The 16913-nt window shown below is 32.0% G+C and overlaps 1 protein-coding gene across 1 annotated transcript in view; it reads right to left on the bottom strand.

Moving 5' to 3' along the window:
- LOC125064922 (mitogen-activated protein kinase 1) overlaps nt 1-16913 on the bottom strand; it is a 64894-nt gene that overhangs the window by 28502 nt on the left and 19479 nt on the right. Inside the window, exons 2-4 of the mRNA XM_047672234.1 lie at nt 3020-3146; nt 1707-1817; nt 929-1063 (exon numbers count right to left, since the gene is read on the bottom strand). Coding sequence (XP_047528190.1) covers nt 929-1063; nt 1707-1817; nt 3020-3146 — 373 coding nt within the window. The remainder of the gene's footprint in view (nt 1-928; nt 1064-1706; nt 1818-3019; nt 3147-16913) is intronic.

Genomic DNA, 16913 nt, shown 5'->3' with positions numbered 1-16913 from the left:
ACATTCACAAATTTCCAACACAATTGTTTTCCGAAACAATATTATACTCTCCCCTCTTTTGCGTCTGCTCCCTCTGCAGTTGTAGTTGTAAACTATTAATTTAAAGTCCTAATTTCTAACCTCAACTGAAGCCCAGGAGATGACGTCAAGTATCACATGAGTAATTTACTTTGAAAAATAAAATTTAAATCATTATAATTTATGACTAAACGAAATGTTAGCCAACTTTTTTTTTTTATATGTGACTATATAAAGCATTAACTGCTTAGCGAATTGATATTTATCGACATTAAAAGTTTTGAGATCATAGTTTTTATTTTTATTTATCGTGTTTAGGGCTTGGTCGTGAGGTGTTAGGCATAAGAAGTAGCCCGTGTCGTACCTTATAGTTCAAACTTGCTTCATAGCAGATTCCATCGAGTTCGATTCAGTGTTTTGGCCATGAAAGACCAACAGACAGACAGACAGTTACTTTTGCATTTATAATATTAGTATAGATTGCTGACATAAGCCCGCTTCGCTTCGTGTTGCATAAAAAAAGAGGAACGGAATTCCAAAAATTAATAATCCATAACCAATTACACCCTGGGGTTCCAATAAAACGCCCCCAATACAAAAAACCATTGCGATTCCTATATATCGCAAAAATATATGTCAATTATCGTATTTGAATCGATGTAAACCCACATTTATTTCAACTTCAAAGACTTTGTCAGTCACAGACTTTAAATTTTATTTGAATGATGAATGAAAACTTTATTATCTGGTGCCTATGAACTTCAATGGATTCTCCGTGTAACGATAATTGCGCTAGAATAGACTTAGGTTCTCGATAATACTCGAAGACGTACCAGAAATAGTCTAAAACGTACAACGTATTCGATTTTAATAAGAAGCTTTGGTAAACTATCGAGGATGAAACTGTTACCTTTAAATCACAAGTGGTGTTCAGCAAAAGGTTGCTAGGTTTCAGGTCTCGGTGCAGCACGTTCGCCGAGTGGATATACTTGAGGCCTCGAAGGATTTGATACAGGAAGTAGCAGATGTGATCATTACTTAATTTCTGTAACAAATGTTATCGATTAACATAAAAACGCACAAAAATTCTTGCATTTCTAATAAGAATTAATAAATAAATATTATTCGTAGCAAGGGGCAGTCTTGGTATAAGATAAACATAATACATTGAAGGTTATCCTTAATTTTTCGATCACTATTTATGTATTTATTAGTGTTATAATGAATGGTAATTATTTATATAAAATTAAATTAATTCATATCATAAAATTTCGCGCTATGATTTATATAACGCCAAAACTCATAAAAACTTCATTCTTTAAAAAGTCATATGTATTGCGGTCGTCTAATGTTCTACTCGACTAAAGTGAATTTTTTTTTCCAGTATCATGAATAATAGGAGACAAAATGGGTATATGCAGCGTGTTCAAGAAGCAAGATCGCCAACGAGCAGAATTTATTATTTTATTTCATATAATGAAACAAAAATAAAATAAGATACAATACGAATTTATAAATTGAATAATAAATTTATAACAGGAGTGTTTAAGCCAATTGCGTCAAAATTTTTCGATAAAATTAAGGTAAGAGCCACAATTAACAATTAAAAACAAAACCGATCTATCATAATGGTATAATCTGCTTTTCAGCTTGTTAGTTATTAAATGCAATGACTAATAATAACTTGCCTGTGTTTTTAATAATTTATAAAGATCCGTCTCCATTAAACATTGAACGATGTAGACATCCTTCATTTGGTCGATAGTTTCTGCTCTTAAAATGTCTCTTATATCAATAATCTGAAACAAAGGAATATTTTAGGTCATATTTACAATTGACGACGCATATTAACACAATTTTTTTAGGCATTTACTAGGTCATTACGGTGTCTTCCTGACCGACTGACGCAGGAAATACTACGTTATATACGATTTTGTGTGCAAACATTGATGCTCTCTCTATTACCTTTCATTCCCTAGTGGACAAGCGTAGAGAAATAAACTCCTGCTCTCTTTGCTTATAAAGTTCAGACTGTTATTAAATTCATATTTTGATGACAAAAGAACATTTTATATTTATAATATTTTTGAACAACCTTCCAAAGTAGGTTAACAAAAGATATATTTTCCCTTTATCGTTCTCTTGTCATTATTATAACACTTGTTTAAATTGCGATAATCCGAGAAAAAACTAAACCTTAACCTAAGTATAAATACAATTATATTAATCCCATATCAAAAATACGAAGTCCTTGAAATTTCACAAAACTCATGAAGAATTTTTTTCGAGCCAATATTTAAACAAAACACGCATGAAACTCAAACATTAATATTTCAACTCCCAAGGTATTTGGAATGTTTGTTTTTAATTAGCGTCATACCTACTATAAATTGAAAATAAAATCGCCGCAGCAATTTCAAAATGAAAATAATAAAAGGAGCAAATTAATACCCCGGGGTACACTAGATGAATTTCTGACAACCCTAACGGAGACGAAATAAGAACACATTTTTTTATTTCTTGTATACACGTAGTATTTACGGCATGAAAATACGTAGCCGCGTAAGAATATTTATACTATCGCTATTCGTTATAATATAGGAGAAAATAATTTTATATAAAGATTAATGTTACTGGCAACTATTCTGTTAATTAGGTATATTACATTATATATACAATGAGCGCTCAGTTTTACAGAAGATCATATAATTAGGTTTTAATATATATAACAATTAAATATGAATAACCATGGTCAAGAATGGACTAGCCCGAAACATATTTTAACTAATAACTAATTCATTACTATTTGAGTTGCCAATTACTTGAACATAATGTTTCAAAATATTGAATTATTCTATAATCGGTTTAGATTACACTGAGAAAAAAAAGGGTTCGTGATTTATGTGTGTAATGTGAACACAAATTCATTAAAAAATATGTACATTAAAAAAACGAAGAAAACCATTTTAAATTGTTATGTACTTATATTACTAATACTCACATTCTCATGTTTAAATCGAGTGAGAATTTTTATTTCCCTTAGCGTTCTCTGGCAGTATGTCTGATGTTCGAAGGGCGATATTTTCTTAATGGCAACTTTGGATAATTTCTGGGTGTCGTAGGCGGACCTGTGAAAAACAAATTAACTTTTAGAAAAAAATATAACTATTATAACATAATAACATGTAGACTATTTCGATGTATTTTATGTCAAGGACAAAGGGGACCCTGTTAATATCCCAATCAATGCTGGGCAAATGCTTCCTCTGACTTATAAGGTGAAGGTTTGGAGCTTACTCCACCGCGCTGCTCCAATGCGGGTTATTGGATACATGTAGCAGATTCTCATCCACATGCCGATTTCTTAACGATGTTTCTCTTCATCGTCGACCACGAGGTGAATTATAAACAAAAATTACGCACTTGAATTCTGTGGTGCTTGTCTCGGATTTGAAATTAAAATTAAGATTCACGTCTTGCCAAACCAACCAACAAAATTAAACTAATATTACAAATACATGCCTCGTTACAAAACGTCAGTCATATTTTAATAAAGATCATAACAAAGTTTTTATTATAAATAACAAATTGCAAGTTGTTAGCGACGCTGAACAAACGTTACAGCTTTCGTCACAAGCTCATAACTTTGTTATTTCATATAAAACGGATAGTGCGATTGTAGACATTAGTAATAAAATGTATTTGTAAGAAAATAGATGTCACTCATATAGATGTGAATATGATTAGCCTAATCCGTGATCATTTTGTTCACTTTGTATCACCTCAATCCACTTCACTTCAAATCACTGCTTCACTTTACCCCTAAGCGTATCGCTCGAGCACCGTTAGCAAATATCGTTGATTTCCGTTATCCTTTTATGTTATTTTACATCAAAGAATTGATCTGAGCATATCAGCGACGACGAATTAAACATATGAACGATTCTACATAGCGCAAACCTTTGGTATATAGACTAGCTATAGTACGACACAAATTAGATGTAGCATCGGCAATATTCGTAAAACCGATCACATCCGAATTAAGTGACATCAATATCATCAAATTTTATTTATTTCTTATGCGCAAATGATCTTTACGCAAACGTAATAATTTGTTATGTCATAAAAACCGAATACATTCGCCAAATTGACGATTTAATGTTTTTTTTATTTTTTTATTTGTCGACGCTACATGTATATTGTGTCGTATACCTGACCCGACATTGATGTTATACAAGTTTATTATCTCTGATGGATCACATCGTAAAATTCATAAAACAGCTATTTTTTTTTACAGTGCTAAGTGTAATAATATATTGGAAAATAATAAGTTTTGTTTTCATATGCTTATAGATTGAAATCGATTTCATAGTCAAATAAAAAATATTATTCTTGACCCGTCAACCCTAATGTTCAGGCAACAATGAGGCATGTTTTTGAACTAGGTACGTTAATCTTTGTTCATTTGTTATTTAACGGCTCATTAATTTTATTAAAATGTTACTACCTAATGTTTCCGATTTCTTTTAAACTAATGTAACTATTATAAATATATGTACTATACATAGTTTATATTCCCCACTTTATACTGTCCCCTGATCCGGCAGTAACAAGTCACAACCTGCTCGTCGTAACGTGGTTTTTTATGTGTAATGGGTAGGCTGACGGGCAAATGGGTCGTCTGATGGTGAATGGTCACCACCACTACACTACAACCACAGACATTGACGCTGTTAGAAATAATAACCATTCCTTACATCACACCAATGGGCCACCAAACTTGGAAACTAAGGTGTTATGTCCCTTGTGTCTGTAGTTCACTGTACACTCTTGTGTACACTGGTTCACTCACTTTCCTCTATACATATATAACGAAGACGGGCTTGCACAAAACCCTGCCACCAACTGTTATATTCTACTGGAACCGCAGTAGAATATAACAACTAACAACAGAATTAAACATGCTGTTTAAACATACGAACCCTCAAAAATCCAAATATAAATGTTCTGATTGTCTGTATACTCGCAATCTTTCAATTAATTTGAGATATATTTTGGCAAATAATATTAGGATTAATGCGTAATCATATGCATGAATCAGTCATCTGTAGATTCAGTTGCAGGTAAGTCGCAGGATAGTAAACTTTATAGGATCCGGGATCGAACCCTGATACCTCATGATCCGCAGATCCATCCCAGCAAGGCAGTTTAAATGTTGCATAACATGTATAGGAAACATTTTCAATTTGTACATCAGCTATCAATCGAATATCTCGTTTGGGGCTAACAAGATCCACGAGGCCGGATCTCAGGACAAAACAACTTTTATCCCTTTGTTATTTTACCCAATTTGCACGAAACCTATCACGTTATTATTGTAATCTGATTTTATTATGTTGTAACCATCCTGCTAAATTTTTTAATACCATCTTATTATATACCAATCTATCTAATATTATAAATGCGGAAGTATCTCGTATATAAGTAAATTGACGATTTAATGTTTTTTTTATTTTTTTATTTGTCGACGCTACATGTATATTGTGTCGTATACCTGACCCGACATTGATGTTATACAAGTTTATTATCTCTGATGGATCACATCGTAAAATTCATAAAACAGCTATTTTTTTTTTACAGTGCTAAGTGTAATAATATATTGGAAAATAATAAGTTTTGTTTTCATATGCTTATAGATTGAAATCGATTTCATAGTCAAATAAAAAATATTATTCTTGACCCGTCAACCCTAATGTTCAGGCAACAATGAGGCATGTTTTTGAACTAGGTACGTTAATCTTTGTTCATTTGTTATTTAACGGCTCATTAATTTTATTAAAATGTTACTACCTAATGTTTCCGATTTCTTTTAAACTAATGTAACTATTATAAATATATGTACTATACATAGTTTATATTCCCCACTTTATACTGTCCCCTGATCCGGCAGTAACAAGTCACAACCTGCTCGTCGTAACGTGGTTTTTTATGTGTAATGGGTAGGCTGACGGGCAAATGGGTCGTCTGATGGTGAATGGTCACCACCACTACACTACAACCACAGACATTGACGCTGTTAGAAATAATAACCATTCCTTACATCACACCAATGGGCCACCAAACTTGGAAACTAAGGTGTTATGTCCCTTGTGTCTGTAGTTCACTGTACACTCTTGTGTACACTGGTTCACTCACGCTTCAAACTGGAACACAAAGGTACGAAATATTGCTGTTTGTTTAATAGAATATCTTCTAAGTGTATGGTACCTACCTAGAAGGGCTTGGACAAATCCCTATCACCAAGGAAAAGGTTGCATCAACTCGGGCTGTGAACACCTTATAATTTTCGTAATGACCACATGTCGTAGGCCTATTTATAAGAGCCATTTCACAAATTTCCTTTAATATTTAAAAAAAAAAAAAGTTTACAATGCTCATAAAATAAAACTAAAATTTTATAATATGTAAACCGTGCGTAATCTAATTAGTAAATTGCGTTAGAAGGCTGATTTACGATCAATAACTCGTAGCTAGCTGTAGCCCATGTTTTACGTTCATATCAAATGTTCGCAAGATAATAAAAAATATTATTACGAATGTATTACACATTCCTAGTAAATATGTCACTAGGTCACTTGCTTACATCCATTTAATTCATTTAAAAATGTTGAAAAAAGTACAGTAAATATATAATACCTTTTTCATATAGGCTCTTATGAGTACTTTTAAAACGTAATTTTACCAGAAAAATTAAAAGCTACCCACCGGTTCGGGAGGGAGCAATGATTGATATGAATGATAATTTCAGATGATTCAATTAAAAATATCATTAACTAGATACATATTTATTGTAAATTCACATATACATATGTGCATATACATTGTTATGGAACGATTTAAAGGGGTTCAGATTCAGCAATATTAACAAAACGACAACTTATTTATCAATTTCAGTATGACGTATTCATTAAAAAATGATATTATTGAGTACATTTATTTTATTTAACTCGCGTTTTAGGAGTTAGTCTTCAAGTCTTTATTTATATTTAAAAGAATACTATATTCTTAATTGGAGTTCTCTTGATCATACCAAATTTCATTAAATCCGTTTCAGTGGTTTGGCTGTAAAAGCATAACAGACAGAGATACTTCCGCATTTATAATATTAGATAGATTGGTATATAATAAGATGGTATTAAAAAATTTAGCAGGATGGTTACAACATAATAAAATCAGATTACAATAATAACGTGATAGGTTTCGTGCAAATTGGGTAAAATAACAAAGGGATAAAAGTTGTTTTGTCCTGAGATCCGGCCTCGTGGATCTTGTTAGCCCCAAACGAGATATTCGATTGATAGCTGATGTACAAATTGAAAATGTTTCCTATACATGTTATGCAACATTTAAACTGCCTTGCTGGGATGGATCTGCGGATCATGAGGTATCAGGGTTCGATCCCGGATCCTATAAAGTTTACTATCCTGCGACTTACCTGCAACTGAATCTACAGATGACTGATTCATGCATATGATTACGCATTAATCCTAATATTATTTGCCAAAATATATCTCAAATTAATTGAAAGATTGCGAGTATACAGACAATCAGAACATTTATATTTGGATTTTTGAGGGTTCGTATGTTTAAACAGCATGTTTAATTCTGTTGTTAGTTGTTATATTCTACTGCGGTTCCAGTAGAATATAACAGTTGGTGGCAGGGTTTTGTGCAAGCCCGTCTTCGTTATATATGTATAGAGGAAAGTGAGTGAGCCAGTGTAACTACAGACACATAACATCTTAACACGCAAGGTCGGTGGCGCATTGGTGTGATGTAAGTAAGGGTTATATTATTTATATTTCTTACGGCGTCTATGGGCGGTGGTGACGACTTACCATCAAGTGACCCATTTGCCTGTCCGCCTACTTATTACATAAAAATAAAATAAAGTATCATTATTTTTCAACCCGTACTTGTAAGACCTGAGTAAAGGAATTATTAAGTTAGTCAAGCAGTCTTTATGCATTTTATGCTGTGTGCCGACCACAAATAAATGCAAAAGAAAAAACGAATGATTATTATGTACGTAACGTAAATAATACACGACAAATCGAAAGTATATTTTAAATTCCAGATCAAATTGTATATCACACTCATTTTATGGCACGTTTGTGGACAATATCTTGTAGCGGTGAACCGGTATATCGAGGTTTGAGTAGATCCGACTCTATGAACGTTAACATTTATTATTGGGTTAGTGATTGGCCTGAAGCGTTAGCTTGATGTGTTCCACGAGGCGTGTGAGACAAATAGCCTAGAACTATGTACTACATATACTATATGCCAATCCAAAAAAAGGCGAATATATATTTGCAACAAATGCCTATATTGACAAACTAAAGATTAACGAAAGTAATTTAGTTTTAGAGTTTTGTAATTATTATACACGGTATTCGAGCTATTTTAAACTTTAAACTTAATGCAACACGTACGAGTATGTCCTCTGTGCATTATCAAAGTTTCAAAATAACATCATTTCACGAGGTTAAATCAACAAATTTCCAGAATAGACAGATAATTCGAAAGTAAGTCAGTTAGACAACATTTTTTTATAAAAACAAATATCTTCATTTCAGTCTATGTAAATACGAATACGCTCCATTGAAATTTATTTATATACCGAGACACCCTTTAACGACTGAAACCTTTTACATGAGATATGTAACGAGACTTTCTCATTCTCATTCATTAACATTAGATCTTATTATGATATGTGTAATATTTTTAACGAAAACGCTTTCATCTACTAAATGTATAATATAATTTCTGGTGTTTGTTTTCCTCTCGGTTGGTCTGTCTGCTTGTTTCGATCAATCTCAAAAACCGCTGTAGCTTAGGTCACTTTTATTTTAGAAAAATAAATAGGGTATCGTGTATAAAAATCAATAGCTTTGAAATTGATAACAAAATTGGATCAATTTTACGTGAATGAGGTCGTGATTAACAGAATTATAATAAAATTCACTTTTTAATTTATTATCAAACGTCATATCTTCTATAATATTTTATTTTTCTTAATTTAAGCTTTATAATTAAAATTCATCTATTTGCGTAAGTCAAATCTAAATAAAGGCCAATCAATGTAAATGAAAAGTTTTTATAATATCAACCATCATTCCAAGGCTTCTTTATGCGTTAGAAACGTTTCATCTAAACGTTACTTGTAAAAAGCGTTGCACTTAGATTTAACTTTGAAATGTTACTATAATCGCGGACGTCCAAAAAAATCGTCACAAAAATGAATTACATTTTTTTCATTACAATAACACAAATTTAGAAATGTATTCGCGAATCCTCTCTAATGTAATTGAAGAAAAAAAAAATATTAAAAGCAGACGAGGGTAGATGAATGAATAATTTTAATATACATATATCTCCCTCTCCTCGAAATTATTTTTTCGTTTTATCATAATAATATTGTCGGGTGATTTTGTATGTTATTCCAGTCATTATATATATTTGGAAATGCAAATGAACCGAGAAGGCAGATTTTTAGATATATGCTGGCTGCGTTTTTCGTTGGTTGAGTTGAGGGGTGGTTCAACTTTTTATACACTTATTCAGCGAAGCGGTTGAATCGCAGAACAATTATAGATTTTTCCTGCTTTCTACGAATAATCGAACTCGACGAAATTAAATCCGTTTACAAAAAGATGAAAAATAGGTACTGAACTCTTTTGTCGTTGCCTTTTTATTTAGAAGAAGTTTAAGTTTACCAACCTAGTATTTAATTTTCATTTATCGTATATTTTAATAACTATATTAAGACTAGACCACTTTCGTGACTAGACCTATTTCCGACCCAGTGACCCTAGCATCCACTAATAAAAAATATTATTGAACAAATTTTTATAAATTGAATTGTATAGTTTATATGAGTGTTAGCCTAAGCAGCTGGAAGTAGAGGCCTACAGATAAGAAGTTTAGTAGTTTGTATTTGAAATATTCAAAAATGGTATAATGTTCTTAAAATAACTATGTTTTAAGTTTAACATAAGTCTATGTGAAAATGAAAACATGATGACATATACAATACGAAATAATTAGAAATCCAACGCGTAACATTTTTGCAATTATAAAAAACATAATTTAAGTCAACATTTCCTCCATAATTTCCCACACATTTCTTTATTGATTTTGATCTTTTGCTAAAAAAACTCTTTGAAGTAAATATGATTAGAAAAAAGTACCCAAAAACTCTACATCAAAGCCTTCCAAGTCATGACGTTGAACTTCAATTATTCGCTCGCTATTTTTGAGGTAAAGTGCAATTTAAAAATACCCGAACGGCATTCGTTAGTCCGCTATCATGACCTAGTTTTATGAAAAACTTATAAAAAGTCAAATACCATTTAATAGATGTAGACGTAAGCAAACTACATCTTAATTTTATGTGCGTTTTTAAAAAACTATTAGTTAAGAAGAGGACTCCAAAATCTATATATCATATTATGAAACAAGGACCCATCCGTCATGCCGCGTCTGTCTAACGTCTAAAACTCAAAAACTAATGAACGGATTTTAATACGATTTGTACCAAATTTGATTGCTGGAGATTAGGTATATCATTCAAATTAAAGTTATGTGTAAATTAGTTGGTATACGACAATAAAGATGGAGTTACAACGATGATAGAGTTATACATGTATTAAAAAAAATACATAAAAAAAAAGTTTTTAATTTGACCAGTAGCTTCTGAAAATATTAAAAGACGTTTTAAAGAAATAATAAGAATAAAGAAGCAGGGCGTACGGTAAGACGGGGTATTAGCTCTCGGTAGAATGGCTAGGTACGTGAGGAGATACGAAACGAATACTAACTCCGAGCTCTTTTATTATCCACATAATCTTGTAAAGAACAATTTGCTGAATTTATTAATATTTTTAAAATAATGTCTTATATTTTCTAGTTGAGAAAACATCCTTTTTATATACAGTTCACGTTGCTTGAGATGTAAGGACGATTTTGTGATGTGAAATTGTCACTTGTTAGCATATCGAGGGTTGAGCACACCCACGTTTACGCGTCGTGAGGCGTGTAAAATGAGCTTAAATTTTTTTATTGGTAAATGTATAATATATATATAATATGCGGCATTTTATAGACTCTGTCCCAAAAAGCCATGCAAAGCCGGAAACTTAGTTTTAGACGTTTTTCTTACGTAACTTATCGACTCTCCCTTTTATAATATTGCTACGATTTTTATCAAATCCTTGATTTTGTTGTAGATACATTTACTATTGTTGTGATATATATTGTGACATTATAGTTAATTTTCGTGCTTCACTTGAAACATCCCGAAGAGATGTATCTAGCTCTACACAAATAGCTCACTGTTGTTGCTACGTAACTGTTATGTCTATGTGAAAGGTAACCCAAAATATATATTTTTTGTTTACAAATATCTGCTTCGGATTATATTCTTTGGGCAATCATTTTATCAATTGAACTTATATGTATTATGTCGTTGTTTTTTATTCCATAACCAAGAGTCTTATTTCTGTAATGCAAGTTCCACTTATTACTAATCGCTACATAGAATAAAACAAAGTCGATTCCTGCTGTCTATCCCGATGTATGCTTAGATTTTGATGAGGTTTTTTTTATTGATAGAGTAATTCGATAGGAAGGTATAACAAATGCATTATATAGTTGAGAAAAACTGCCAATTTTAGAGGTTTCTAATGTGATGTCGTAAATAAACATTTTTTTTGCGCTTAAATTGCAAACGTGGGCTGGACCCTACGAGATAGATCAAAATAATGTACTACAGTATTGTACACCTTAAAACGGTCTTCAAAAAAGTCCGCAATGGTATCTCTTAGGAATAAACCGGAAGAAACCGGAGCGGGTCGCTAGTAAAGCATACTGTATATGCTACACTAGTAATAATTGTTTGCCTACGACCGTCTAGTGTCAGTTATTGGCTAGCCGGAAAACTGCGTTAAGAATAGTTTTCTCATAACAAAATAGTAAAATATACTATTATCTTTGTCACTATAATATACTTATGTTTAATAAGTAATTAGTTAAAAAAAAGATTTTTTATTTTTGCTGTAAGAATATAAAAAAAAAACATTGACATCGCACACCCAACATTTTTTATATAACCGTTTAAATAATGTTTTTACTTATATAAAAATAAATGATATAAAAAAGAAAACGAAGCTAAAACATAAGTAATGAGCCATAAAAACCGATAATTTACTGTAAGGAAGATTTATCTATGCTATTATCACCAACATTCACTGGTGTATGAGAGATGAATAGACGTTATTCCAGCGTTTCAATATTCAGCCATATTTCACTTCACTGCCATTTGTCACAGTCCGGCATTTCAGTCATATTTAAGCTCGATACAATTTGTCACAAAGGGATATCGAATACTCTTGTGATGCAACACAAGGCGAACTTATTGATGTACCAGTCGTCAGTCTCGCTGCAAATCCATGTAGATAGCTACCACTTGCTGCCAGCAATGCTTTGTACCTCAATATATTGCACAAGCAAGTACTTCTTTTGTTTTTAATAAAGAATGAAGTACTTAGCAAACTATAATCATTCAAACCAATTTTATCAATGTCATTGAGCAAGCAATTGAGCTAGGAAGTGGGCAGGAGGAATAGGAATACACTCATTGCATTCGATAAAAGACACTCTCGCAATAAATACTTTATTGTAAGAACCAATGGGCTTTAAGTATAATGTAAATATGATTATAATGATATCCTTAGGTGATAATTTCATATCACATATGATAGATTACGTAATATTTAAAACGCAGACCACGTGATCAAATCCTTTATTCAATTTATTTAAAGTAATACATGAAACTGAGACCTAATACATAACCAAACTTTTTGCATTATACACTGTAGAAATTTCTATCTCTCTTATAATGTTGTAATTTGTATTCTAATAAAATAAGTTTAATAACACAACTCATCGTGTTACGGTAATTTTATACCACCAGAATAAGTATTATGAGGAAAGTTTAGAACATTGAAGTTTGTATTTCAAATTATTTTCCTAAAAATGTTTTATTGTTGAGTTAGGGACTTAAGCCTATCTGGATAGGTACCACCCACACATCTGATATTCTGGGCGAAACAGCAGTACTTAGTATCGTTACGGTCTGAAGGATGAACGCAGAATAAATGCAAGCACAAGGGACATAACTTCTTAGTTTCCAAGGTTGATGGTGAAGTATGAAAGAGAATTGATACAGCGTTAATGTTATGAGCGGTGGCTACCATTAACCATCAGTTGGTCCATTTGCCCGTACGCCTACGAATAAAAAAAATAAAAAAAGCTTTGATAGTAATGTCATCATTCATCATCGTTTTGAACTGCAATAACCGCTAATCTTAAAACGCAATTAGTGTTGTGACAACAGAACCACATATTCATTAGGAAACGTCGTATAGACGGCAGTATTAATGGGTGCTAGTTCAATTAGTCACACGAAATCGTACGATAATCGATTGTCAATTCCGCGCCAGGTGAACTAAAGTAAAGAAAGTAAAGAATTACTAATAATTCAATTTTAAACATAAACCTCAGGGTCAGGAATTTTATTTTTTACCTACAAATATTTGGTGTGTGTTTGCACAGAGATATAGTTACCACTTTTAGTGCTAAACATACATTCGGATTCCATTGAAAATTATTATTAAACATCGAAAGTCACTTAATATTCAGGTTCGACCATAGAAACTGTCACGGAAAAATAACACCTCTACTTACAGCGTCAATGAAACGCATTGAGTCTAAGTTGCTATGAGTCGTATACTCCAAATAATTTACTTCTATTTACCGGTACTATGTATAATCGATCCCTTTGTAATATATGCAAATACCGTTGATTATATTATGGTCCAATTAAGCTTTAATTTAGTAATAATATACACTGCTATAATTTACCTTACTATAATTCGATTATATGGTGTGTAAGCATCCATGTCGTACGTTGTGACCGGAAAACAAAACCGATGGACTATCGATGTTGGCAAATGAGATATCGATATGGACACCGATTAATTAATGACGCCATTACAATGAAGAATGGCAACTACGGTTACCATATATCTTACTACAGACGTTTGCTGACTTTAACGCATATATATAATTTAACGTTGCTTTGTTACTTCGAAGTATTTACTTATTTAAAATCTCGTCATTAATAATTTAAAAACAAAGAAAGAAAAAGAAACAAAAAACAAATTTCGAAAATATGATTTCACGATAACAATGGGTCACTCACTTATGTCATGAGAGACAGTTTGGTGAATTAAAGATAATGTTTTATATTTATGTATTTATTAGGTGGATAAAATAAAACTTTCCGACTTCGATTATAAAATAAATTCTAAATATATATATTTTTTTACAAATACATATATCCGCTATTAAATGAGGTGGCCTAGAATCTCACTTATTGTCCGAGGCTTGCCCGTATCGACAAGGCTCCGCCAAAGCGCGTTGCTATGGTTTTTAGCAACCCTGCACCCTGGGTAGCCCCGTTACCCTTCTGCTCGACTTCTGTGCAACGTTAAAGAAGAAAAAGTAAGAGCCGTAGAGCTTTACATGACCATATGCACATACATAATGTAAAATATTCTTGTATTAATTTACTACATTCCAATCTTGATATTTATGTCTGATTTATCTATATTAATATTATAAAGCCGAATAGTTTGTTTGAACGCACTAATCTGATGAAATACTAGTTCGATTTGAAATATTCGGTGTTAGATAGACCATTTATCGAGGAAGGCTGTAATTCTACTTATTCACGATACGACCAATAGGAGCGGAGTCTTCATGAAAAATGTTGCAAAACGGAGTTAAACTTATTCCTTTTGAGAGCTCTCGTTGTGTGCGCTGCGCAAACGGTTAATGTTTCGCAAAAATCATGTATGACAGAATCTTTAATACAACCGAGTTAGCCACTTCAATATATAATTTATGCTCAAATACAGTTTAATATTCCGTAGGGCAAAAAAGTTACATTAGTTTTGAAATGCAGTACACTAAATAACCCGCAAACATCAACATAACAAAAACATTGTGCTATCTTTGGTAATATGAAGTATCAGGTCATTAGTGAGTATATGTTGCCAACCTACTTTATTATGCGTAAATCGAAATTAAACATGTTTTTTTAAATGTAGCGAAACGTATCATTATTATATTACCTATTTCCACGACATCGACTTGCATATAAAATTATACATTCAAAACCTAACAATGAGTTAGAAAATAATTACTCTAATTATTCACACGTGAATCACTAATACACATATTAAAAACACATTTACAAATAAATATTCTTAACAACTTTGATCGGTGTTTACATAACTGAATCCATAAATTCAAACCAGATCATTCGAGATCATTGAACTGATGTAATGGCAAAATACCGAACTTCGAACTTATTACATACGACATTAATTTAAATCCATACTTTCTACACTTATATTTTTCATTCCATTCTGACGCAGGGGCCGTGAAAACGAGAGCTCTTCGGTGGGTCAAAGAGCACTTGCTTTTAGCTAAATCCGTGGTCCGACTATTCGATAGCTCTCGGGTTACACGAGCACCTACGCTTATTCGTATTGTAAAATTAAAAGCATTTTACTTCTTTTAAAATTCAAATTTAAAGTTAAGCAGTAAGCGAACTTCGATATTTCCTTGGAGCTAAAGTACTTTAAATTTAAATTGATATAGTAATAGCGATACATCGCTTAGGGGGATCGCGTTACGAGACAAATTATACGATGTATTCCTAAATCTAATACGTCAGCCACATACGAATTTACGTTACAAAAGATTATACACGTAAATAACCAAAATATTCATATATTCACAAAAAAAATATCAGAGGCCTAATTTTACTCGTTTGTATTTAACTAAAAACCGACAAGCAGACGGAAATTTATATATTTATATATAATTTATTGGCAAATAAAGAAAATTAATGGTCGCCCATTGGTCAAAATTCAAACTGTATACATTTCTAACAAGATAAGATAAATATTTTTTTCAAATATATTATGTAATGTATAGATTAGAAACGTCAGTTTAATTTTATTCAAAGTCAAATGCACTCGCCTCTTTGTGTTAAATGGTAAACGTAACAATTTCCACCTTCAAAGATATCATTAAGTTGTCTTTCAGCGAGTCTTGCAAATTAAAGCTGAGTGCTGTTCGTTTTAATTAAAGAGACTCACATTTATAAGCCAATTTAAACATCTTTAGCGACAATAATAGGCAATAATTTTGAGGGAAACGTTTTATTTAAAATTAACTCCAGGTACTAGCTGCTTCTTTAGAATTGTCGATGTAACATTTTAACGACAACGTTTACAAAAAAAACTACTTGATAGGTGTCATCATTGTCTTTGTCAAATATACAAGGACCGGCTTAGTTGGAAGCACAAAAATATAAAGTATTAGTATGCAACGGTAGAGTCTGAGAGAGTTATTCTCATTGACAAACCGTTGCACATACTTTTGAAGTAGAAGTTCAGACAAAACAACGCAAGCTACTTAGGGATAAGTCTATGTGCAAGATCGTTTAGCCAGTGTAACTTAAGGGACATAACATCTTAGTTTCCACGGTCGATAGCGCATTGGCGTTGTAAGGATTAAGGATTGGTTAATATTTATCACAGCACTACTTACTATCAGGAGACATTTCCCCGTACAACTATCATTTCCATCATCCATCAGAACTTTTAATTTTTCATTTTAGAAGCAAGATCAATAAACTAAGTTTCTAAACGAATTTATATCAATTATTCGAAACAGACCCCCATCAATAAAATTTC

The sequence above is a fragment of the Vanessa atalanta genome, chromosome 6, assembly GCF_905147765.1.
Source record: "Vanessa atalanta chromosome 6, ilVanAtal1.2, whole genome shotgun sequence".
Lineage (NCBI taxonomy): Eukaryota > Metazoa > Arthropoda > Insecta > Lepidoptera > Nymphalidae > Vanessa > Vanessa atalanta.
Note: the sequence above shows the minus strand (reverse complement) of the source record. Positions and strands in the feature narration are given on the sequence as shown.